At 44.2% G+C, this 27,564-nt stretch overlaps 1 protein-coding gene across 3 annotated transcripts in view; it reads right to left on the minus strand.

Annotated features, from left to right (window-relative positions):
* Positions 1-27,564, minus strand: part of COG2 (component of oligomeric golgi complex 2) — a 329,606-nt gene that overhangs the window by 105,844 nt on the left and 196,198 nt on the right. For all 3 annotated transcript variants that reach the window (XM_040429435.1, XM_040429434.1, XM_040429436.1), the window contains 2 exons: positions 4,371-4,443; positions 975-1,117 (listed from right to left, as the gene is read on the minus strand). In XM_040429435.1, the coding sequence (XP_040285369.1) occupies positions 975-1,117; positions 4,371-4,443 (216 nt within the window). The remainder of the gene's footprint in view (positions 1-974; positions 1,118-4,370; positions 4,444-27,564) is intronic.

A 27,564-nucleotide genomic window follows, 5' to 3' on the forward strand; every position in this document is an offset into this window, starting at 1 on the left:
TTGCCATTTTCTGAGAGCGATTTTTTGGCGATTGTCTTAGGTAGGGGCTCATTTTTTGCGATACGAGATGACAGTTGGTATTACACTTATTGTGAGGCAAGATGACCAGAAAATGGCTTTCATGTGATATTTTTATTGAGCCAGTCGATACAGACGCGGCGATACCTAATAAGTCTTTTTTCCTTTTTTTAGAATTTTTTTAACTTAATTTTGGGAAAAGGATGTTTTTTGAAACAACAAAAATGTTCTATTGTGTAAATTTTTTTGTCCCACTCTGGGACTTCAACTTTTGGGGGTTTGATCCACCTGTACAATGCATTACAATACATCTGTATTGTAATGCATTGGCTAAAGTGTATTACTCTTCAGCCTGCTTGCCTGTGAAATCTAGGGGGCTGGAGCTCACAGGAGCCTATGGAAGGCATCGGGCTGACCTCCCCAGCCATTGGATCCCCGTCAAAGCAGCGCAGGGACCCAATAGGGATAGTGCACATGCCGCGGTCCATGCCGGCGCATACAGCAAGGGTCCGGCTATCAGTGACTGCAACACCCCTGCCGCTAATCGGGCAGGCGCAGCTCCTGTACCCTCCCCGATCAGTGCGCTGTAGCTGAATGGCGCTGGGATTTAAGACACAATCCCCATCGCACGGCACTGGTATAATATATATATATATATATATATATATATATATATATATAGTTAGTTAGTTAGTTTTTAAATGGGTAGACTATGGAAGTTTGTACCACAGATCCTGAAAATTAAATTGTATTTAAGACAATCGTACTCAAAAGAAAACTAATGAGCCAACATCTGTCAATCCCACCAAAAACAATCTATTGGAGTTGCTCCTGAGACATGTATTCACCGGCGGCGCTCAGCCATAACTGTCAATACAATCCATCATAACTGGTGAGTGCCGCTACTTTTTCTTTTTTGTTGGATGGGTTGTATTTATGACAGTTTAAATACTAACTTTGTTGGTTCTTCTGTAAAGTCTAGGGACTTCTAGGACACTTCTAAAGTACACCAAGCATGATTCTCCTAGGTCCACTGAAATTCTGTTGTTTATGGCTGGGAGAGGTGCTGATAAAGAACTGGATACGTCCCCCAGTGCACCTAGAAAAACAATGAAATTGTTTAGTATTTTTGAAATTTAAATGAAATATTTCAGGAATATCCACAGTTTAACATTTTCAGTAAAGAAATATCTAATATAGTAGTAAAACAAGTGTTTATTTTAATATGGAGCCTGTCACCTTCCTATTAGACCTTCCTATTAAAACACAAAGCACTGTTAGATAATGTTTGCTCACAAGAATAAAATGTTTCTATTCCCTTCCCGATCTGAGCTTGACTTTTCATAATATGCAAATTAGGCCAGAACCTCCCCTCCTTGCCAGCGAAGGGAAGATTACATCACCACCACCTGGCGATGTCAGTCAACGCAGTGAGGAGCTGGGTGCAAGAAGGAAGAGAGCTTTGCTGTGACAAGAGCAATGTTGACATCCTTTTTGCACCAAACAGCTTGTCAACATATCAGTAGAAACATAAGGAATGGAGCTTCACATTGAGGATAGAAACTTTTATTCTGGGGAGCCTCATTTCAAATCTTGGATTGCATGGCTACAATACCATCCTAAATGGCTGGACAAAAAGGCTCCTGTAAACTTAACACACTACCCAATCACGGAAGTCAGAGAAGTTGTTATCGGAAACATCTCTTTGCTTTCCTGAACATATCCAGAAAAGGACCAAAGCAACGCTATGACTTTAAAGTGTACTTAAATGCTCACAATAACTTTATTTAAACCTGTTCTAAATGTGCTGAAAATAATTTCGGAGATTCGGAGGACGCAAGCGGTGCTGGGCTCCTTCACAAGGGGACTTGGCAGGGCACGAAGAAGGTTAGTACAGCCCCTTGGGCTCCTTACAAGGGTCATTTACATATCTATAAAATAATTTTTTAAACACAATAAAAAAAGGACACCGCTTTATGGGACAGGTATATTGCGGATATGCTAGCGGCGATCTAGCCGTGCATGTCCGCAGCTCTATAAGCTAAAACAAGGTGACAGAATCCCTTTAACAAGACAAAACAAATGCCCTGCATCTTGAAGTCAGAAGACCGTGTACAGATGTAGACAAGCGAAATGATGGTTAACGCGTTATCTCATGGATAATGTAGTCAAAGATCATATAGTACATGACAATCTTGTTCTAACAAAGCTAGGACCAGTCCTGTACCTCACATGGATCTAGAGATCTCCCCATCCATTGCTCTGCTAGATTTATATCAAGCTGACAGCTCAAGGGGAGTGTCCATAATCTCCCCATCACAACTCAGGAGGCAGTTGAAGGGTGAAATGGAGCATGTGCGGACTTCTCAGTGAGCAGGACAAAGAAATAAGAACAACCAGCAGGTGGCGCTATACAGATACATTTTATTGAGTAACTCATTGGCTATGCTAAATTTTTAATTACATGCAATTAAAAAGTACACTGCTCAAAAAAAAAAAGGCAACACATAAATAACACATCCTAGATCTGAATTAAATAAATATTCTTCTGAAATACTTTGTTCTTTACATAGTTGAATGTGCTGACAACAAAATCACACAAAAAAAAAAAATTAAAATCAAATTTTTTTAACCCATGGAGGTCTGGATTTGGAGTCACCCTCAAAATTAAAGTGGAAAAACACACTACAGGCTGATCCAACTTTGATGTAATGTCCTTAAAACAAGTCAAAATGAGGCTCAGTAGTGTGTGTGGCCTCCACGTGCCTGTATGACCTCCCTACAACGCCTGTGCATGCTCCTGATGAGGTGGCGGACGGTCTCCTGAGGGATCTCCTGCCAGACCTGGACTAAAGCATCTGCCAACTCCTGGACAGTCTGTGGTGCAACGTGACGTTGGTTGATAGAGCGAGACGTGATGTCCCAGATGTGCTCAATTGGATTCAGGTCTGGGGAACGGGCGGGCCAGTCCATAGCATCAATGCCTTCGTCTTGCAGGAACTGCTGACACTCCAGCCTTATGAGGTCTAGCATTGTCTTGCATTAAGAGGAACCCAGGGCAAACTGCACCAGCATATGGTCTCACAAGGGGTCTGAGGATCTCATCTCGGTACCTAATGGCAGTCAGGCTACCTCTGGCGAGCACATGGAGGGCTGTGCGGCCCTCCAAAGAAATGCCATCCCACACCATTACTGACCTAATGCCAAACCGGTCATGCTGGAGGATGTTGCAGGCAGCAGAACGTTCTCCACTGCGTCTCCAGACTCTGTCACGTCTGTCACATGTGCTCAGTATGAACCTGCTTTCATCTGTGAAGAGCACAGGGCGCCAGTGGCGAATTTGCTATCTTGGTGTTTTCTGGCAAATGCCAAACGTCCTGCACGGTGTTGGGCTGTAAGCACAACCCCCACCTGTGGACGTCGGGCCCTCATATCACCCTCATGGAGTCTGTTTCTGACCGTTTGAGCAGACACATGCACATTTGTGGCCTGCTGGAGGTCATTTTGCAGGGCTCTGGCAGTGCTCCTCCTGTTCCTCCTTGCACAAAGGCGGAGGTAGCGGTCCTGCTGCTGGGTTGTTGCCCTCCTACGGCCTCCTCCACGTCTCCTGATGTACTGGCCTGTCTCCTGGTAGCGCCTCCATGCTCTGGACACTACGCTGACAGACACAGCAAACCTTCTTGCCACAGCTCGCATTGATGTGCCATCCTGGATAAGCTGCACTACCTGAGCCACTTGTGTGGGTTGTAGACTCAGTCTCATGCTACCACTAGAGTGAAAGCACCGGCAGCATTCAAAAGTGACCAAAACATCAGCCAGGAAGCATAGGAACTGAGAAGTGGTCAGGTCACCACCTGCAGAACCACTCCTTTATTGGGGGTGTCTTGCTAATTGCCTATAATTTCCACCTGTTGTCTATCCCATTTGCACAACAGCATGTGAAATTGATTGTCACTCAATGTTGCTTCCTAAGTGGACCGTTTGATTTCACAGAAGTGTGATTGACTTGGAGTTACATTGTGTTGTTTAAGTGTTCCCTTTATTTTTTTGAGCAGTGTATATCAGATTCAAGATTCAGGTGCAAGTTTGAAAACTGTAGCACATTTTTCATGGGACAACTCCTTTAAGTAAACAATGGCAAGAAAATGTTAATAGACTTTTTCAATGGCTTTTGTCACAAGATTACACTGACGTGTCAATTTTTAGCTCCATCTGTATATGGCTTCTAGAAACAATAGCTGTGTAATTGCAAAAAGAATACTGTGCAGAATGAATAAAAAATTTGCATAGGATATACTGTAATGCATTCACAGAACTGTACATAAATGAAATGGGTAGGAAGATCACGTTACCTTTAATTATTTCCATATTCTTAAATCCAGTTACACTAAGTTTGACTTTAATCACATCCATTAATCCTGGAAACTAAAAAACAAAATAAAATGTAACTGGAGGGGCTGTGCTCAGAACTTTCTAATAAACTGGAAGTATTCACAAGAGATTAATCAAAGGTGTTTTACACCTCTCACACGGGCGTCCCAGATTTGCTCCAGGTGCGTCACGTGTGCATTGCGGGAAACCCGCACGAGTAGGCACGCAATTGCAGTCAGTTTTAACTGATTGCGTTCTGATGTTCAGTTTTTATCTCGCGGGTGCAATGCAATTTGCACACGCGTGATAAAAAACTGAATGTGGTACCCAGACCCAACCCGACCATCTTCACTGAAGTTCGGGTTTGGGTTAGGTGTTCTGTAGATTGTATTATTTTCCCTTATAACAAAATAATAGCATTCTTAATACAGGATGCTTACTAAAATGTGGCTTAAGGGGGTTAAAAAAATAAACAAACTCACCTCATCCTGTTGGTCGCGCAGCCGGCATCACCTTCTCTCTTCTTCTTTCAGGACCTGCAAAAGGACCTTTGATGAGTGCGGTGATGTCAGCACAGGTTCTGCTGAATAAAGACAGAAGATTTCTATCTTCAGTCAGCAGGACCTGCGCTGACGTCATCGCGATGACCACGTGATGAGCGAGATTACGTCAAAGGTCCTTTTGCAGGTCCTGAAAAAAGAAAGATGCTGACGCCGGCTCCGCGAACAAGAGGATGAGGGGAGTTAATTTTTTATTTATTTTTTTACCCCTCAAGCCACATTTTAGTAAGCATTCTGTATTCAAAATTATATTCTTTTCCCTTATAATCATGTTAAAGGGGAAATAATACAGTAATTTGACTTATCAATTTACTAACATCTCCCAGCAACCATGCGTGAAAATCACTTTGCATCCGCACTTGCTTGCGAATCCTATGCGATTTTCACGCATCCCTATTCATTTCAATGGGGCCTGCGTTGCGTGAAAAACACCGATTATGGAACATGCTGAGATTTTCACGCAACGCACAAGTGATGTGTGAAAATCACAATTCATCTGAATAGCCTCATGGAAGTGAATGGGTCCAGATTCAGTGCGGGTACAATGCGTTCACTTCACGCATTGCACCCGCGTGGATTCTCTCCTGTGTCAAAGGGGCCTTAAGCTTTAAAAAAAAAAAAATTCAACAGTTGAATAGATCAAATAGATAAAAATGTATTCCGTAAGCTGTTGACAAAATAGAAAATTGCACTGAGACTGGTTGCTATGGACAAAAACGCCACACTTGCTGTTAGACAGTTTTGATAAATGAAGGTCAATGTTGTTCTGTTAACATGTTCGCTTAATTTCCTAACTCCTGTAATAATGGAACTAAGGCTCAAGTCTTCGGCCCCCTTCAGACGGGCGAGTATTCCGCGCGGATGCGATGCGTGAGGTGAACGCATTGCACAGGCACTAAATACCGACCCATTCATTTCTATGGGGCCGTTCACATGAGCCGTGATTTTCACGCATCACTTGTGCGTTGCGTGAAAATCGCAGCATGCTCTATATTCTGCGTTTTTCACGCAACGCAGGCCCCATAGAAGTGAATGGGGTTGCGTGATTTTTATTTTATTTTTTTAACCCCTCCAGCGCTATTTTACTATGCATTCTGTATTCAGAATGCTATTATTTTCCCTTATAACCATGCTATAAGGGAAAATAATACAATCTACACAACCCCGATCCCAAATCTGAACTTCTGTGAAGTTCGGGTTTGGGTACCAAACTTGCGCGATTTTTCTCATGCGAGTGAAAAACGCATTACAATGTTTTGCACTAGCGCGGAAAAATCGCGGGAGTTCCCGTAACGCACCCGCACATTTTCCCGCAACGCACGTCTGAAAGAGGCCTTAGACACATGTCAATGACCACTTTCCCTCCATGAAAAAAGGTTCGTCTTTCATCTGATGATGTCCAAGTTTTGTCCATTTTTAGTCTTTGTGTACATTTTCTTAAATTTGTGTCATCCATATTTTCCCGCTTAACAGAAACAGAAGGTGGCCCATGCAATTTTTTAGAGGGTATCCTAGCAACAATCTGCAAAAAACTGACCAAACAGTGCGTTTTCATTGGAATCAAGGATTTAAAAAAAAAAAAAAGGAAATATGAATATGCCATCTGAATTCTATAAATCATGTGCTGGACATGAAGAACACGGTATGAGTAAGGGCTAATTCTTCTGTCTATGGACTTTCTGTAATACGCCAAGAGTTTAACCCCTTAAGGACTCAGCCCTATTTCACCTTAAGGACTTGGCCATTTTTTGCAAATCTGACCAGTGTCACTTTAAGTGCTGATAACTTTAAAACGCTTTGACTTATCCAGGCCATTCGGAGATTGTTTTTTCGTCACATATTGTACTTCATGACACTGGTAAAATGAAGTAAAAAAAATAATTTTTTTTGCATAAAAAAAATACCAAATTTACCAAAAATTTGGAAAAATTAGCAAATTTCAAAGTTTCAGTTTCTCTACTTCTGTAATACATAGTAATACCCCCAAAAATTGTGATGACTTTACATTCCCTATATGTCTACTTCATGTTTGAATTATTTTGGGAATGATATTTTATTTTTTGGGGATGTTACAAGGCTTAGAAGTTTAGAAGCAAATCTTGAAATTTTTCAGAAATTTACAAAAACCCAATTTTTAGGGACCACTACAGCTCTGAAGTCACTTTGCGAGGCTGACATAATAGAAACCACCCAAAAATGACCCCATTCTATAAACTACACCCCTCAAGGTATTCAAAACTGATTTTACAAACTTCGTTAACCCTTTAGGTGTTGCACAAGAGTTATTGGCAAATGGGGATGAAATTTGAGAATTTCATTTTTTTGCCTAATTGTCCATTTTAACTCATTTTTTCCACTAACAAAGCAAGGGTTAACAGCCAAACAAGACTATCTTTATTGCCCCGACTCTGCCGTTTACAGAAACACCCCATATGTGGCCGTAAACTACTGTACGGCCACACAGCGGGGCGCAGAGTGAAAGGTGCGCCGTTTGGTTTTTGGAAGGCAGATTTTGCTGGACGGGTTTATTTACACCATGTCCCATTTGAAGCTCCCCTAATGCACCCCTAGAGTAGAAACTCCATAAAAGTGACCCCATCTAAGAAACTACACCCCTCAAGGTATTCAAAACTGATTTTACAAACTTTGTTAACCCTTTAGGTGTTGCACAAGATTTGATGGAAAATAGAGATACAATTTCAAAATTTCACTTTTTTGGAAGATTTTCCATTTTAATATTTTTTTTCAAGTAACAAAGCAAGCGTTAACAGCCAAACAAAACTCAATATTTATTGCCCGGATTCTGTAGTTTACAGAAACACCCCATATGTGGTCGTAAACTGCTGTACGGGCACACGGCAGGGCGCAGAAGGAAAGGAATGCCATATGGTTTTTGGAAGGCAGATTTTGCTGGACTGGTTTTTTTGACACCATGTCCCATTTGAAGCCCCCCTGATGCACCCGTAGAGTAGAAACTCCAAAAAAGTGACCCCATTTTAGAAACTACGGGATAGGGTGGCAGTTTTGTTGGTACTAGTTTAGGGTACATATGTTTTTTGTTTGCTCTATATTACACTTTTTGTGCGGCAAGGTAATAATAGCTTTTTTGGCACTTTTTTTTGTTATTTACAACATTCATCTGATAGGTTAGATCATGTGGTAATTTTATAGAGCAGGTTGTCACGGACGCGGTGATACCTAATATGTATACAATTTTTTTTATTTATGTAAGTTTTACACAATGATTTCATTTTTAAAACAAAAAAAGTTTTAGTGTCTCCATAGCCTAAGAGCCATAGTTTTTTCAGTTGTTGGGCGATTATCTTAAGTAGGGTCTAATTTTTTGCGGGATGAGATGGCTGTTTTATTGGCACTATTTTGGGGCGCATATGACTTTTTGATCGCTTGCTATTACACTTTTTGTGACGTAAGATGACAAAAAATGTTTTTTTTTTACACCGTTTTTATTTTTCTTTTTTTTACGGTGGTCCCCTGAGGGGTTAACTCATGTGATATTTTTATAGAGCCGGTCGATACGGACGCGGCGATACCTAATATGTATACTTTTTTTTTTGCTTATGTAAGTTTTACACAAGGATTTCATTTTTGAAACCAAAAAAATCATGTTTTAGTGTCTCCATAGTCTGAGAGCCATAGTTTTTTCAGTTTTTTGGCGATTATCTTGGGTAGGGTATGATTTTTGCGGGATGAGATGACGGTTTGATTGTTACAATTTTGGCGAACATGCGACTTTTTTGATCACTTTTATTAGCTTTTTTGGGAAGTAAGGTGGGCAAAATTTAAATTTCATCATAGTTTTTTATTTTTTATTTTTATGGCGTTTACCGTTCGGGTAAAGTAACATGACCGTTTTATAGATCAGGTCGTTACGGAGGCGGCGATACCAAACATGTGTAAGGAATTTTATTTTTTTCATTTTTAATCAGTGATAAATGTGTTTTTTGATTTTTACTTGTTTTTTCACTTTTTTTTTGACCCAGACCCACTTGGTTCTTTAAGATCCAGTGGGTCTGATGTCTGTATAATACAGTACAGTACAATATATATTGTACTGTACTGTATTTTACTTACACTTTGTCTGAACAGATCTATGCCTTTAGCACAGATCTGTTCAGCACCATGGACAGCAGGATGCCTGAGACGGCATCCTGTTGCCATGGGAACCTTCCGTCTGCTCAGTAGTGGTCAGAACTTCGCAGACGGGGAAGGGTAAGGACGGGGCTCTCTCTCTCTCCTTCGGGGGGCTGCAAAGGCACAGCAGCCCCCCGATGGAAGAGGGAGCTCCCTCTTACTGTTAACTTTTTCCATACAGCGGTCCGTACGGTTCCCCGCAAGTACAGGTACTTGTCTCAATAAAATCCGGTGAAAGGTCCTCTTTAATTCCCTTGAGTCCAGAGGATTTTTCATTTTGTGCTTTCCTGAAGCCATAGCTTTTTATTTTTGCATTTACATAGCCGTATGAGGGCTTGTCTTTTGCGGGACAAGTTGTACTTTCTAATGGCACCACTTAATATTGGACACAATGTAGTGGGAAGCTGGAATAAAATTCCAAATGGGGTGGGAATTTGAAAAAAAAAATGCAATACAGACACAGTTTTATGGGTCTTGTCTCTATGGTGTTCCATATAAGGTAAAACTGATCTGTTACCTCCATTCTCTGGGTCAGTACAATTACAATACCACAGTTTTTCTTGCTTTTTAATACTGAAAACAATTTTTCTCTTTTCTTTGCCATATTCTGACTGTTATAACTTTTTTTTATTTTTATAGTTATGTCTACAGTACTATGTGGGAGCTCATATTTGTTGGGGACAATCTTTAGTTTTTATGGATATCATTTTTGAGTGTGTGTGACTTTTTGATCACATTTTATTCATTTTTTTTAGGGGAACTGAGGCAATGAAAATATGGCGAACTGGCCATTTTTTTTATTTTTTTTATTACACCATTCGCCGTATCTCACGGACGTGGTGATGCCTATGATCTCTAGTTTTTTTTTTACCCCCTCATAGAACATATGTGATCTTCGGATCACTTTTAGCTTACATTGTAGTTCAATAGCACTATATTGTAAGCCTGGTTTTCTAATATCCTTTGGAGCCCTGTCATCTGAAGACCTCGATAGAAACTACACTGCTGGGTGATACGCTGGGTCACTTATGACCAGTCCAGCACATCGGAGAGAAGGAACAGTTCCCCAGACAGCCGCAAGGGTTAGTTGTTCCTGGCTGTGAAGTGCAGCACGTTAGTTGTTCTTGGCCGTGAAGCGCAGCATTTAGATTGCATCTAAAGGGTTAAATGGCTGTGGTTGGCATTTTCACCAGTTGCACTCATTAGCCTCGGGCCTCTGCTGTTTGAAACAGAAGAGACCCAACGGCTAAGGCACATGTTGCACTTAAAAGCAGTAGCCATAGTTAATAATAGCACTATATTGTAAGCCTGGTTTGCTAATATCCTTCGGAGCCCTGCCACCTGAAGGCCTCCATAGAAACTGCAGCTCTGATACGCTGGGTCTCTTCAGAGAGGTCCAGCACATTGGAGAGAAGGAACGGCTTCCCAGACAGCCACATGAGGTAGCTGTTCCTGGCCGTGAAGTGCAGCACTTCCGAGGTTTCAGCATTTCGATGCTGAGGTCACTTTTGACTGCGGCATCTAAAAGGGTAAAATAGCTGTGGTTGGCATTTTCACCGGTTGCAATTATTAGCCTCAGGCCTCTGCTGTTTGAAACAGAGACCCAGCAGCTAAGGCACTTGTTGCACTCATAAGCAGGAACCATATTTAAATACCCTTCTTCTGCCGTACAACTACGGCGCTGGTACTCCATAGATTTCACCCTTCACGACATCCGCTGTACATGTACGGCGGATGTCGGGTCTTTAAAGATGGCGCCTGCTCCAGAGCGGATCAAGTGCCATAGCCAGTCCAAAAGCAGTAGCTGAGGACAGCCTAGTGCACAGCTTCCTGCAGCACCTTACAACACAAACTGGCAAAGGTGGAAGCCAAAGAATGGATCTGGTAGAACTTGGCAAAGATGTGAACTGAGGCCCAGGTAGCAGCCTTGCAAGGCGGATAATAAACCTCCCAGGAAGCCCCAACAGAACAGGTGCCCGGTCACCAGGAAGAGCGGAACCCTACCTTTGGCTACATAGGCTTCCTTGATCACAAACCAAATAGATCTGGATATGGAGGGCTCCGAAGGATATTAGCAAACCAGGCTTACAATATAGTGCTATTATTAACTATGGCTACTGCTTTTAAGTGCAACATGTGCCTTAGGCTTCCTTGATCACAAACCAAATCGATCTAGATATGGAGGTCTTGGAGGATGCCAAACCCTTACGCTAGCTAACATTCAGGAAGGGCAAAGAGGTTATGAGAATGATGGAAGAAGTAATGACCACAAGAAAAGCAACTTCCCAGGATAACAAGCAAAATTTCCCTCAAGGGAGAAGATTCTAATTTCAGTTTATTTTTAATACTTTGTATAGATAGTTGAGTGTTAAACATTTTTGCAATATCCTTCACTAAGCACTGTACAGGTGCCATAACTGTCACTGCCTATCACCCTGCCTATCTGACTTGCACACAGGCAACAGGACTGCTACCCAGCCAGAGAGGCTGGCATCAGTAGTAGACCCCTGTCAGAGGAAAGGCAAAAAGGTATTGCCCAGAGAGAAGGCTGGGGAGAAAAGCCACAGGATGAGGTCCTGATGAACCTGGAGGGGAAAAAGAATTGGCAGATCCAGAGAGGATGGGGACTTGTCCCAGCGGGAAAGAATCACCAAATACAGAGAACGCCTGTGGAACTAAGCATACAGTACCACCTCAAAAGAGGCCAATGTGAGTGCCTGTGAAGGAGAGACATACCAAACAGAAGAAATTGGATCTTAACCTCTGGAAGGAGGACTCCCCACCGTACTCCGTGGAAGAAACGGGGATAACAACTAGGTCTGGACACAGGGAAAAGGGAGCAGGTCACCCCCTACAGCCACCCTAATCCTGGCCCTGACTCCTCACACCGTATGAGCAGACCCAGATGGTAGGACGACTCATATCCAGGAACCTCGGACCCTGGAATCCCTGAACAGCCCTACAGATAATGAAAGGGCATGAGACAACCTGTTCCTCCAAGAATCGGAAGAACAGGAGTCTCACCTGGCCTAGATGCAGGGAAAAGGAGACCGTGAACACCTACTGGATCGGCACGTAAGAACCAGAACACCACAATTACCTGCCGCAGCCACACAAATGGAACCCGTGCATAATGTACTTGAGCGCACACCCCAAACAGGACACAGTACAAACACCAAACATGGGAACCAGCAGACCAGTAACTGCCTGGACCCCAATGCGGACAAGATGCATGAAGGTACCAGGCAGAGCTGCTCACTGATTTGTAGTTCCCCACTGGGGAACCCTGGGGCCCTCTCACCGAATGCACAGGAGAATGTCTAGGAAACATGCAGGACTACAAACTCCAACAGACCAGACATAACAACAACAACAACAACTAGACATAAAACACCAACCCGTAACATACCACACAGAGTAGGGAAAGGAAGGGAAGGTGATATCAAGATGACATGGGGGAGACATCAATGTCCCACTAGGTGGTCCTCAAGGACTGGGCAGATGGAACACCCAGGAAAGGAGCAAAGCTCCAGCACCAACAAAGGCTGGAGTACAACTGAATCCATCCTAAAAGCCACAGGCAATATAAACCCCTAGTGGCCACACCCAGCCAAGTAGTTATCCCCACCAGTACCAGACAGGGAAAGAACCAGGAGAAAGGAGGAAGGTAAAAACATGCTGCAACAACAACATGTTGCTCCTGGCAACCAGCATTCATGGCACACGTGTCACGGCGAACAATACTGTGACACAACTGTGACACTCTGCCCTAATAGGTGTCAAAGATCATGCCCAAAAAGTTGACCCGAAAAAGTGAACATAAAGTCCTGGATGACCAGAAGGGTGGTCAGATTGTCCTCAATGGAGGGGTCCTTAACCAGGAGATTGTTTAGGTAGGGGATCACAGTAACCCACCTAAAAGACCTTCAACCAGAACAGGCTTTGCTAGTGTGGATCTGGTGGTAATGAGGCGCAAATGCCAGGAGGGTTTTAGATTAAATGACAGGCACTGCATCTCAGAGGAATGAGAAGGTATTTTGTCCTGATGGGAGGAAGGGCCCTGAAAGGAATGTTACCTCTGCAATGAGGAGAAGAAGAACTAGGCAGGCAAATGGTACTTTTCTGGGGCAGAAAGGAACACCTTACCCTGTGGGATCAAAAGGTATGTTCTTTCAGATGCTTAACAAGAAGTCTGCCCCCTGAAAATGGGATGGCAATGAGGACCTTTTTTTAGGCCCCAATGGCCTCCAAGGACCTAAACTATATGGTGAAATGGATTCTAGGGAGACATCTCAAAGGAAGTGGGAGGAAGCCAGAAAAAAATGGAACCAGAGCACAGATAGGATGAATAAAAAGTGCAGCTCCAGACAGTCCGAGCAGAGCAGCACTTGAGAAACATAGGTTCTGGGACAAGACCAGAGGAAGAAGCTCCAGGACCCAGGCATTGCACCCAGAGCAGGGGAACCTGAGAGGGACCTATGGGGAACAAGGGGACCCATGGCTTTTACCTGTCTAGAATCTTGGGATGACATAGGGTCATCCCTTCAGTAACCTCAGACAGTGTGGCGTTACTGGAATTCCAGCTATGGAAGCAATTTAGGGGGACTGGGTAACTGCAAGAATGTCCAAGATCGCAGAGGGATCAGCTGAAGAGACAGCCCACAATGAAGCTGTGGTAAGCAGTAAAACTTCTGCAATAAAGAATTCAGGCTAAGGAAAAAAAATAAAAAATACAAAAATTAAAATAAAAAAACTATGCAGCAGACCTGGGCATACAAGTAGTGCATGTGTCCTATGGATACAAAGGCTAAAATTGATTAGCTTAGCTTCTGTGGAGAGGTTATAGTTCACCTGGGCAGAGCCAACACTTTTTGCATCTCTACTGTCAGCCTCCTACTGGCAAAGCCTATACCCATAATGCTCTGTCCCCCAGTGCCATTAAAGGGGTTATTCAGCTTTTATTATGTGATGGCCTATCCCCCATTGACTGGTAGAAGTCTGAAACCCTGAATTCTCACCAATCAGCTGTAGTGATGGAACTACAGTCGTGGCCAAAAGTTTTGAGAATTACATAAATATTGGAAATTGGAAAAGTTGCTGCTTAAGTTTTTATAATAGCAATTTGCATATACTCCAGAATGTTATGAAGAGTGATCAGATGAATTGCATAGTCCTTCTTTGCCATGAAAATTAACTTTATCCCAAAAAAAACTTTCCACTGCATTTCATTGCTGTCATTAAAGGACCTGCTGAGATCATTTCAGTAATCGTCTTGTTAACGCAGGTGAGAATGTTGACGAGCACAAGGCTGGAGATCTTTATGTCAGGCTGATTGGGTTAAAATGGCAGACTTGACATGTTAAAAGGAGGGTGATGCTTGAAATCCTTGTTCTTCCATTGTTAACCATGGTGACCTGCAAAGAAACGTGTGCAGCCATCATTGCGTTGCATAAAAATGGCTTCACAGGCAAGGATATTGTGGCTACTAAGATTGCACCTCACCAACAATTTATAGGATCATCAAGAACTTCAAGGAAAGAGGTTTAATTCTTGTTAAGGCGGCTTCAGGGCGTCCAAGAAAGTCCAGCAAGTGCCAGGATCGTCTCCTAAAGAGGATTCAGCTGCGGGATCGGAGTGCCACCAGTGCAGAGCTTGCTCAGGAATGGCAGCAGGCAGGTGTGAGCGCATCTGCACGCACAGTGAGGCGAAGACTTTTGGAAGATGGCCTGGTGTCAAGAAGGGCAGCAAAGAAGCCACTTCTCTCCAAAAAAAACATCAGGGACAGATTGATCTTCTGCAGAAAGTTTGGTGAATGGACTGTTGAGGACTGGGGCAAAGTCATATTCTCCGATGAAGCCTCTTTCCGATTGTTTGGGGCATCTGGAAAAAGGCTTGTCCGGAGAAGAAACGGTGAGCGCTACCATCAGTCCTGTGTCATGCCAACAGTAAACCATCCTGAGACCATTCATGTGTGGGGTTGCTTCTCATCCAAGGGAGTGGGCTCACTCACAATTTTGCCCAAAAACACAGCCATGAATAAAGAATGGTACCAAAACACCCTCCAACAGCAACTTCTTCCAACAATCCAACAACAGTTTGGTGAAGAACAATGCATTTTCCAGCACGATGGAGCACCGTGCCATAAGGCAAAAGTGATAATTAAGTGGCTCGGGGACCAAAACGTTGGCATTTTGGGTCCATGGCCTGGAAACTCCCCAGATCTTAATCCCATTGAGGATTGACCACAAGTTCTCAAGAGGCGGGTGGACAAACAAAAACCCACTAATTCTGACAAACTCCAAGAAGTGATTATGAAAGAACGGGTTGCTATCAGTCAGGAATTGGCCCAGAAGTTGATTGATAGCATGCCCAGTCGAATTGCAGAGGTCCTGACAAAGAAGGGCCAACACTGCAAATACTGACTCTTTGCATAAATGTCATGTAATTGTCGATAAAAGCCTTTGAAACGTATGTGCATGTAATTATATTTCACTACATCACAGAAACAACTGAAGCAAAGATCTAAAAGCAGTTTAGCAGCAAACTTTGTGAAAACTAATATTTGTGTCATTCTCAAAACTTTTGGCCACGACTGTACACAGCACCATCAACTGCGTAGTGGAGGAAGCCCATTCCTGTAACGCTGCTCCTACTGAAGTCAATACAATCAGCACTGCAGTAATGAGCTCTATCCACTATACAGCTGATGGAGCCGTACATTACCACTGCTGAAACTACACCTGAACAGCTGATTGTGTGGGATGCGGGTTATCTGACCCCAACGTATCAGCCTAGTGATGGCTTATAGCTTAGCATAAGCTGGACAATACCTTTAACAAGGAAAAAAACATTACCAAAAAACCAAAAAGATATAAAACCTCTTATTAACCACTTCCCAACTGCTCATTGACCATAAACGTCCTGGGCGGTTGGGTTTATCTCTGATCAGACGTTTTAGAACGTCTTTTCAGATATTGCAGCTGCATGCTAATCGCGCAGCTGCTGTGCAGGGGGCCTGTTGTCAGTGACAGCACGGCACTCCAGAGAGAAGGCAGGGACAGTTCCTGGGTGTCCCTGCCTTCTAGATCGCTGTATACACAGCGCTGAGTATACAGCCAGGAAGTGACGTGCTGCTTCCTGTACCGTCCCAGTGGTCATGTGACAGGAGCTGTCAGGTCTTCCATAGACCACGATCAGCCCTGCACTGAAGCTGTACAGCGTTGTATAACGCTGTACAGCTTCTCTTGGGTGGTGTAGTATACAAAATGTGGTCACTTTTTGGGGGTTTTTATTGTGGGGGTACCTCAGCATCTCTTCAAATGCAACATAGCGCCCCAAGACCATTCCAGCAAAATCTGCGATCCAAAAATCATGTGTGCCGTGTGCCCATATAGCGGTATATGAGCTCATATGGGGTGTTTCTGTAAACTGCAGAATCAGGTTAATAAATATTGGTTTGTTTAGTTGTTAACCCTTGTTAATTACTAAAATGTGAAATTTGCAAAACAAAATAAAAAATGAAATTTTACCTCTATTTTGCTTTGTTTCCTGTGGAATACTTAAAGGGTTAACAACATTTCTAAAACCAATTTTTAATAGTTTGAGGTGTAGTTTCTAAAATGGGGTATTTATGGGTGGTTTCTAATATGTGAGCTCCTCAAAAAAACTTCAGAACTAAACTGGTCCTCAAAAAATTGATTAGGGCAATTTTTTTAATTTTAAAAAATTGCTTCTAAAATTCTACCCTAACGTCCTAAAAAAAATTAAATTACATTACTAAAATGATGCCAACATAAAGTAGACATGCTAATTGTTAATTAATGAGCATTTTATGAGGCATCACTGTCTTAAAAGTAGAGAGATTTAAATTTAGAAAACAGTGAATTTTTCTAATTTTCGTTAACTTTTGGATTTTTTTCATAAATAAAAGGTGAACTATATTGACTCAAATTTACCATTAACATGATGTACAATGTGTCAGGAGAAAACAATCTCTGGCATTCTAAAGTTATCACCACATAAAGTGACAAATGTCAGATTTGCACATTTAGACCTGGTCAGGAAGGGAGTAAATGGTCCGGTCTGGAAATGGTTAATAGTTACATTTTTAGATGCTTAGTTTATACACTAATTCAGATCTTAATTTTCAGTTTCTACATCATGTAGAATGACAGATAGGACTAACCATTCTGTCCTTATACTTGTATTCACCAGGAAGCCAGTTTCTGCCTTTCCTGTGCAGATGGAAACTACAAGCAAAGCGTGAAGGAAAACCGTCATCTGCTGTATCTCTGCCCCTCAGCAGCTCTTCATTCCTCCCACTACAATGGGTGGAAACAACATTATGGGGAAAACACCCACCTTCATTTACACTCTTTCCCTTAGGACGCCAGTATTCTGGGACTTGTAGGCAAAACTGCGGCAACATGGGAAGGAATTTTGAAACAGCAGCAGCCAATTTTAATGAATATTGTTGAAAAAAAAGGCAGATAAAGATGGCAGGCCAGCACAGGGAAACCAGACTTGTGGCAGGGATGAAGCAACAATATGAACGGTTTTAAAATACAGTTGTGTTCAAAATAATAGCAGTGTGTTTAAAAAAGTGAATAAAGCTCAAAATCCTTCTAATAGCTTTTATTTCCATACACAAATGCATTGGGAACACTACACATTCTATTCCAAATCAAAACAAGAAGAAAATATATAAAAATTGAAGACAAGTGAATATTAGACTGTTCAAAAAAAGAGAAGTGTTTGTATTCTGCTTTGCAAATACCGTATTTTTCGCCCTATAAGACGCACCGGCCCATAAGACGCACCTAGGTTTTTGGGGAGGAAAATAAGAATTTTTTATTTTTTTTACCAAAAAGTGTGCTTTTGGTGGGTTTGGAACTAATGGTGGTCTGTGGATGACTGACACTGTTATGGGGGGGATCTGTGGATGACGGACACTGTTATGGGGGGGATCTGTGGATGACGGACACTGTTATGGGGGGATCTGTGGACGACGGACACTTATGGGGGGCATCTGTGGACGACGGACACTTATGGGGGGCATCTGTGGACGACGGACACTTATGGGGGGGATCTGTGGACGACGGACACTTATGGGGGGGATCTGTGGACGACGGACACTTATGGGGGGGGATCTGTGGACGACGGACACTTATGGGGGGGATCTGTGGACGACGGACACTTATGGGGGGGATCTGTGGACGACGGACACTTATGGGGGGGATCTGTGGACGACGGACACTTATGGGGGGGATCTGTGGACGACGGACACTTATGGGGGGGATCTGTGGACGACGGACACTTATGGGGTGGATCTGTGGACGACGGACACTTATGGGGGGGATCTGTGGACGACGGACACTTATGGGGGGGATCTGTGGACGACGGACACTTATGGGGGGGATCTGTGGACGACGGACACTTATGGGGGGGATCTGTGGACGACGGACACTTATGGGGGGGATCTGTGGACGACGGACACTTATGGGGGGGATCTGTGGACGACGGACACTTATGGGGGGGATCTGTGGACGACGGACACTTATGGGGGGGATCTGTGGACGACGGACACTTATGGGGGGGGATCTGTGGACGACGGACACTTATGGGGGGGGATCTGTGGACGACGGACACTTATGGGGGGGATCTGTGGACGACGGACACTTATGGGGGGGATCTGTGGACGACGGACACTTATGGGGGGGATCTGTGGACGACGGACACTTATGGGGGGATCTGTGGACGACGGACACTTATGGGGGGATCTGTGGACGACGGACACTTATGGGGGGATCTGTGGACGACGGACACTTATGGGGGGGATCTGTGGACGACGGACACTTATGGGGGGATCTGTGGACGACGGACACTTATGGGGGGGATCTGTGGACGACAGACACTTATGGGGGGGGATCTGTGGATGACGGACACTTATGGGGGGGATCTGTGGATGACGGACACTGTTACAGGGGGGGATCTGTGGCTGGCACTGTTACAGGGGGGGGGGGATCTGTGGATGGCACTGTTATATATGTGCCATTCACAGACTCCCAACCCCATAACAGTGCCATCCACAGTGCCCCCCCAGCCCATAACAATGCCATCCACAGACCCCCACCCCTTAATTGTGCCATCCACAAATTCCATGTGCCCCCCCCGCCGCCGCATACAAATATAAAATGTATTATTGAATTAAAAGTTATTAAACATGCCCCCCTCACTCCTAATAGTACCGTATATCCCAATTTCTTCTGTATAATGCCGGCAGGCGGGCCGGGCGGCCGGCGCGTCCCTCAGTGACGTCACTTGTCTGCGCCGCCTGCTTCATTCATAAAGGAGGCGGCGCAGGCACGTGACATCAGGGAGTTACGCTGCCGCCCGCCCGTCCTGCCGGCATTATACAGAAGAAATTCGCATATACGGTACTATTAGGAGTGAGGGGGGCATGTTTAATAACTTTTAATTCAATAATACATTTTATATTAGTATACCGGAGCGGTGGGGTGGGGCTATAGTACAGTGACCGCACCGCCCCACCGCTATTGCCGGCCCCAGGCTCCTCCTCCCAGTCCCTCCCCCGGCCCCCGTACATCGCATCCAGTGATGTAAAACTGCCAGCATTCGCCCCATAAGACGCAGGGGCATTTTCCTCCCATTTTTGGGGAGGAAAAAGTGCGTCTTATGGGGCGAAAAATACGGTATTCCCTATTTAAACAGAAAAATGTTTGAAGATTTTCCTTTCCTTTGAATCTCTTAACTACAGTCGAGGCCAAAAGTTTTGAGAATTACATAAATATTGGAAATTGTTATAGTTGCTGCTTAAGTTTTTATAATCGCAATTTGCATATACTCCAGAATGTTATGAAGAGTGATCAGATGAATTGCATAGTCCTTCTTTGCCATGAAAATTAACTTTATCCCAAAAAAAACTTTCCACTACATTTCATTGCTGTCATTAAAGGACCTGCTGAGATCATTTCAGTAATAGTCTAGTTAACTCAGGTGAGAAAGTTGACGAGCACAAGGCTGGAGATCATTATGTCAGGCTGATTGGGTTAAAATGGCAGACTTGACATGTTAAAAGGAGGGTGATGCTTGAAATCATTGTTCTTCCATTGTTAACCATGGTGACCTGCAAAGAAACGCGTGCAGCCATCATTACGTTGCATAAAAATGGCTTCACAGGCAAGGATATTGTGGCTACTAAGATTGCACCTCAAATCAACAATTTATAGGATCATCAAGAACTTCAAGGAAAGAGGTTCAGTTCTTGTTAAGAAGGCTTCAGGGCGTCCAAGAAAGTCCAGCAAGCACCAGGATCGTCTCCTAAAGAGGATTCAGCTGCAGGATCGGAGTGTCACCAGTGCAGAGCTTGCTCAGGAATGGCAGCAGGCAGGTGTGAGCGCATCTGCACGCACAGTGAGGCGAAGACTTTTGGAAGATGGCCTGGTGTCAAGAAGAGCAGCAAAGAAGCCACTTCTCTCCAATAAAAACATCAGGGACAGATTGATCTTCTGCAGAAAGTTTGGTGAATGGACTGCTGAGGACTGGGGCAAAGTCATTCTCCGATGAAGCCTCTTTCCAATTTTTTGGGGCATCCTGGAAAAAGGCTTGTCCGGAGAAGAAAAGGTGAGCGCTACCATCAGTCCTGTGTCATGCCAACAGTAAAGCATCCTGAGACCATTCATGTGTGGGGTTGCTTCTCATCCAAGGGAGTGGGCTCACTCACAATTTTGCCTAAAAACAGAGCCATGAATAAAGAATGGTACCAAAACACCCTCCAACAGCAACTTCTTCCAATAATCCAACAGTTTGGTGAAGAACAATGCATTTTCCAGCACGATGGAGCACAGTGCCATAAGGCAAAAGTGATAACTAAGTGGCTCGGGGACCAAAACGTTGACATTTTGGGTCCATGGCCTGGAAACTCCCCAGATCTTAATCCCATTGAGAACTTGTGGTCAATCCTCAAGAGGCGGGTGGACAAACAAAAACCCACTAATTCTGACAAACTCCAAGAAGTGATTATGAAAGAATGGGTTGCTATCAGTCAGGAATTGGCCCAGAAGTTGATTGAGAGCATGCCCAGTCGAATTGCAGAGGTCATGAAAAAGAAGGGCCAACACTGCAAATACTGATTCTTTGCATAAATGTCATGTAATTGTCGATAAAAGCCTTTGGAACGTATGAAGTGAGTGTAATTATATTTCACTACATCACAGAAACAGCTGAAACAAAGATCTAAAAGCAGTTTAGCAGCAAACTTTGTGAAAACTAATATTTTTGTCATTCTCAAAACTTTTGGCCACGACTGTACTATTTAGTTGTATGACCGCTGTTTCTGAGAACTGCTGTACATCTGTGTTGCATGGAGTCAACCAACTTTTGGCACCTGTGAACAGGTATTCCAGCCCAGGATGATTGGACTACATTCCACAGTTCTTCTCTATTTCTTGGTTTTGCCTCAGAAACTGCATTTTTGATGTCACCCCACAAGTATTCTATTGGATTAAGACCCGGGGATTGGGCTGGCCACTCCATAACGTCAAACTTGTTGGTCTAGAACCAAGATGTTGCACGTTTACTGTTATGTTTGGGGTCGTTGTCTTGTTGGAACACCCATTTCAAGGGCATTTCCTCTTCAGCATAAGGCAGCATGACCTCAAGTATTCTGATTTATTCAAACACCTTAGTATGAGAAACATCCCCATATCATGATGCTTGCGTCACCATGCTTCACTGTCTTCACAGTGTACAGTCGTGGCCAAAAGTTTTGAGAATGACACAAATATTAGTTTTCCATCGTGCTGGAAAATGCATTGTTCTTCACCATCCTGTTGTTGGATTGTTGGAAGAAGTTGCTGTTGGAGAGTGTTTTGGTACCATTCTTTATTCATGGCTGTGTTTTTGGGCAAAATTGTGAGTGAGCCCACTACCTTGGATGAGAAGCAACCACAAACAGAAACTGAACTGAAGACCCCTCCTGCAAAAGGCAGAATGGGTGGGAGCTGTGTCCCCCAATGGAAAAGTTGAGAAAAAGATTTTACAGGTGAGTTTCACAAAAAATCTCCTTTTCTCGTACTTTTATCCATTGGTGGACACAGACCATGGGACGTCCTAAAGCAGTCCATGGGGTGGGAAAAAAAATCACAGCACCGCTAGGAGGAACGTCCAACGGTCAAACCGGAACCACAGCCTGCAAAACCCTGTGGCCAAAGACAGCATCAGCCGAAGCCAGTGAATACGACTGATAGAACTTCGTAAAGGCCTGTAAGGACGACCAGGTGGCCGCCTTACACAGCTGAGACGCAGAGGTACGATTGCGCCTTGCCCAGGAAGCCCCCACCGCCCTAGCGGAGTGAGCGGTAATCCGAGCCGAGGGAATCCGAACGGTGGGCGGAAGCCGCGAGATACCCTTCAGGGCCCGTACGACATCCAGGGAAGGTAGAGTGCGTTCCATGTGGTTCGACGGGGAAGGGCAAAAGGAGGGCAGAACAAAAAGGGCAAAAAGAAGGGAACCGGACGGAGCACAACCTCGTCCTGGAGAAAAACCAGAAAAAAGGCTCCTGGCCGGAAGAGCAGTCAGCTCAGACACCTGTCTGATGGAAGTTTACTTATCTGCTCCTGCAGATCTTCTCCCTCGACTCCAGGACCAGCAGGGATGCACCTCTTCAGACTTCTGACTCCTTGCCCAGGAGTGCAGTGCTCTGGTGGAGGGTGGCAGCAGGTGACCCAGGAGCTGGTGGGATGCCGGAGCTAACAGGTAGAGCCCGGATCCACTTGCCTTCTTGGGGGGATAATGGAGGCAGCCTGGCAACGTCCCATAGACGGCGGCGGGCACTCCATGGGGACCAGGAAGGCGCCATGCCGACCTGTGTCCCCATCTAGAAGAAAAATAACAAAAGGGAGACGAATCAAAAAAGTGTCAACCTCCTTCACCAGACACTAAGCAAAGACTGAGTTCCTCCTGGTGGAGTCGGGTAGTATAGCCCGAGGAGGAGGAGCTCTTTTGTATTTGCATAGTGTCCCTTCTACTAATACCTCTAAGCCAGGCATCCTCAAACTGCGGCCCTCCAGCTGTTGTAAAACTACGACTCCCACAATGCCCTGCTGTAGGCTGATACCTGTAGGCTGTTCGGGCATGCTGGGAGTTGTAGTTTTGCATCAGCTGGAGGGCCACAGTTTGAGGATGCCTGCTCTAAGCTATACCCATGGTCTGTGTCCCCCAATGGATAAAAGTACGAGAAATAGTGATTGATCAGGTTAGTGATATCTGACTGCTATTATTCTGAACACAACTGTACTTTTAGACATATCTTTAGGATTAGAGGAAAAAAACAATGGGAGTGCTTCTTTAAATGCCTCCGGACCGCCTAACGCAGGATCGCGTTACGAAGGCGGCAGCCCTGCGCAGAGACGAGAGATTTCCTGTGAACGCGCGCACACAGGATCGGAAGGTAAGCGAGTGGATCTCCAGCCTGCCAGCGGCGATCGTTCGCTGGCAGGCTGGAGATGCGATTTTTTTAACCCCTAACAGGTATATTAGACGCTGTTTTGATAACAGCGTCTAATATACCTGCTACCTGGTCCTCTGGTGGTCCCTTTTGTTTGGATCGACCACCAGAGGACACAGGCAGCTCAGTAATATGTAGCATCAAACACCACTACACTACACCACCCCCCCCGTCACTTATTAACCCCTGATCACTCCTGATCACCCCATATAGACTCCCTGATCACCCCCCTGTCATTGATCACCCCCTTGTAAGGCTCCATTCAGACGTCCGTATGATTTTTACGGATCCACTAATACATGGATCGGATCCGCAAAACACATACGGACGTCTGAATGGAGCCTTACAGGGGGGTGATCAATGACAGGGGGGCGGGGATCACCCCATATAGACTCCCTGATCACCCCCCTGTCATTGATCACCCCCCTGTAAGGCTCCATTCAGACGTCCGTATGTTTTTTACGGATCCACGGATACATGGATTGGATCCGCAAAACACATACAGATGTCTGAATGGAGCCTTACAGGGGGGTGATCACCCCATATAGACTCCCTGATCACCCCCCTGTCATTGATCACCCCCCTGTCATTGATCACCCCCCTGTAAGGCTGCATTCAGATGTCCGTATGTTTTTTACGGATCCACGGATACATGGATCGGATCCGCAAAACACATACGGACATCTGAATGGAGCCTTATAGGGGGGTGATCAATGACAGGGAGGTGATCACCCCATATAGACTCCCTGATCACCCCCCTGTCATTGATCACCCCCCTGTAAGGCTCCATTCAGACATTTTTTTGGCCCAAGTTAGCGGAAATTTATTTATTTTTCTTACAAAGTCTCATATTCCACTAACTTGTGTCAAAAAATAAAATCTCACATGAACTCACCATACCCCTCATGGAATCCAAATGCGTAAAAATTTTTAGACATTTATATTCCAGACTTCTTCTCACGCTTTAGGGCCCCTAGAATGCCAGGGCAGTATAAATACCCCACATGTGACCCCATTTCGGAAAGAAGACACCCCAAGGTATTCCGTGAGGGGCATATTGAGTCCATGAAGGATTGAAATTTTAGTCCCAAGTTAGCGGAAAGGGAGACTTTGTGAGAAAAAAAAAGAAAAATAATCAACTTCCGCTAACTTGTGCCAAAAAAAAAAAAAATTCTATGAACTCGCCATGCCCCTCATTGAATACCTTGGGGTGTCTTCTTTCCAAAATGGGGTCACATGTGGGGTAGTTATACTGCCCTGGCATTTTAGGGGCCCTAAAGCGTGAGAAGAAGTCTGGAATCCAAATGTCTAAAAATGCCCTCATAAAAAGGAATGTGGGCCCCTTTGCGCATCTAGGCTGCAAAAAAGTGTCACACATTTGGTATCGCCGTACTCAGGAGAAGTTGGGCAATGTAATTTGGGGTGTCATTTTACATATACCCATGCTGGGTGAGATAAATATCTTGGTCAAATGCCAACTTTGTATAAAAAAATGGGAAAAGTTGTCTTTTGCCAAGATATTTCTCTCACCCAGCATGGGTATATGTAAAATGACACCCCAAAAAACATTGCCCAACTTCTCCTGAATACGGCAATACCACATGTGTGACACTTTTTTGCAGCCTAGGTGGGCAAAGGGGCCCACATTCTAAAGAGCACCTTTAGGATTTCACAGGTCATTTTTTACAGATTTAGATTTCAAACTACTTTGCACGCATTTGGGCCCCTAAAATGCCAGGGCAGTATAACTACCCCACAAGTGACCCCATTTTGGAAAGAAGACACCCCAAGGTATTTCGTGATGGGCATAGTGAGTTCATGGAAGTTTTTATTTTTTGTCACAAGTTAGTGGAATATGAGACTTTGTAAGAAAAAAATAAATAAATAAAATCATCATTTTCCGCTAACTTGTGACAAAAAATAAAAAGTTCTATGAACTCACTATGCCCATCAGCGAATACCTTAGGGTGTCTACTTTTCGAAATGGGGTCATTTGTGGGTTTTTTCTACTGTCTGGGCATTGTAGAACCTTAGCAAACATGACAGGTGCTCAGAAAGTCAGAGCTGCTTCAAATAGCGGAAATTCACATTTTTGTACCATAGTTTGTAAACGCTATAACTTTTACCCAAACCATTTTTTTTTTTATCAAAGACATGTAGAACAATAAATTTAGAGAAAAATTTATATATGGATGTCGTTTTTTTTGCTAAATTTTACAACTGAAAGTGAAAAATGTCATTTTTTTGCAAAAAAAATCGTTAAATTTCGATTAATAACAAAAAAAGTAAAAATGTCAGCAGCAATGAAATACCACCAAATGAAAGCTCTATTAGTGAGAAGAAAAGGAGGTAAAATTCATTTGGGTGGTAAGTTGCATGACCGAGCAATAAACGGTGAAAGTAGTGTAGTGCAGAAGTGTAAAAAGTGGCCTGGTCATTAAGGGTGTTTAAGCTAGGGGGGCTGAAGTGGTTAAGCTAAAAACCGGAGCAGTTGCAGCCTTTATTTTGAATTGTGGTGGATTGTGACACATGAACTTTTGTTAGAGGTTGTCCGGTCCCAATATCAAAATTCTTTTTATGTGCTCCTAACACCCCTCACCATGCATACATATGCCCCCAATACCTGTTTTTCATGTCTGAGCTTTCCATCCCCCCCTGGAAGACACCAGACTATTCTGGCAGATCTGTTTACTTTCTCCACTTCTTGTTTTGTTGAATACATAACTTTATTGATACACAAGCCTGGCTGCACTGCACAGTGATGAGTCACAGGCTGGCCACGCCCCCCACACTACTATGCCTGCAGCAGCCACACTCACTACAACTCCTGTGTCCAACTTTTTACACCCAGACATGAATCTACTTCTCACCCAGTGTCTAAATCCCATTACTGACCGTCCACAGGCTGTGCCCTAGCATGTGTATCTAATCCTATCCTGTGTGATACAGCCTGATGAGCGGTGTATCTAATCCCATCACTGACCGTCCACAGGCTCTTCCCTCATCTCCATCAGCAAGCGTATCCAATCACATATGTATCTAATCCTATCCTGTATGTGTGCCTGATACACATCCTGTTGTGCTCGATACTGCCTGCTGAAGTGTGTATTTAATCCCATTTTGTATGATACTGCCTGCTGAAGTGTATATCTAATCCCATCTTCTATGATACAGCCTGCTAAACTGTGTATCTAATCCCATTTTGTATGACACAGCCTGCTGAGTGGTGTATCTAATCCTATCTTGTATGATCCTGCCTGCTGAGCTGTGTATCTAAACCCTTTATATGCACACAACGGTATCCATTTTGCGATCCACATTTTTTGCAGTCCTATGGATTTGAGGTCCTCATTTTGAAGACCAGAATAGGACATGTTCTGTCTTTATTGGACAGACATACGGATGTAAAAAGCACACTGATGACGTCCATGTGCTTTCCACATCCGTATGTCTGTTCTGCAAAAGACAGAACATGTCCTATTCTGGTCCTCATAATGCAGATCTAAAACCCATAGAACTCAATGGGACTGCAAAAAAATGTGAATCGTACACAGGCAGTAACCTCATTTAGTGGATCTGCGAATTGCAGACCGCAAAACAGATACAGTTCTGTGCACGAGCCCTATCACATATGCTCTGCTCCCATAACAATGACATCCACACAGTGAAGCCCACAGTGCCCCCCATGACAGTGAAGCCCACAGTGCCCCCCATGACAGTGAAGCCCACAGTGCCCCCCATGACAGTGAAGCCCACAGTGCCCCCACTATGCCATGCAGTAGCCAAAGTGCCCCCTGTTGGCCAGCCAAAGTGCCCCCTGTTGGCCAGCCAAAGTGCCCCCTGTTGGCCAGCCAAAGTGCCCCCTGTTGGCCAGCCAAAGTGCCCCCTGTTGGCCAGCCAAAGTGCCCCCTGTTGGCCAGCCAAAGTGCCCCCTG

This window comes from Bufo bufo, chromosome 4, assembly GCF_905171765.1.
Source record: "Bufo bufo chromosome 4, aBufBuf1.1, whole genome shotgun sequence".
Taxonomy (NCBI): Eukaryota; Metazoa; Chordata; class Amphibia; order Anura; family Bufonidae; genus Bufo; species Bufo bufo.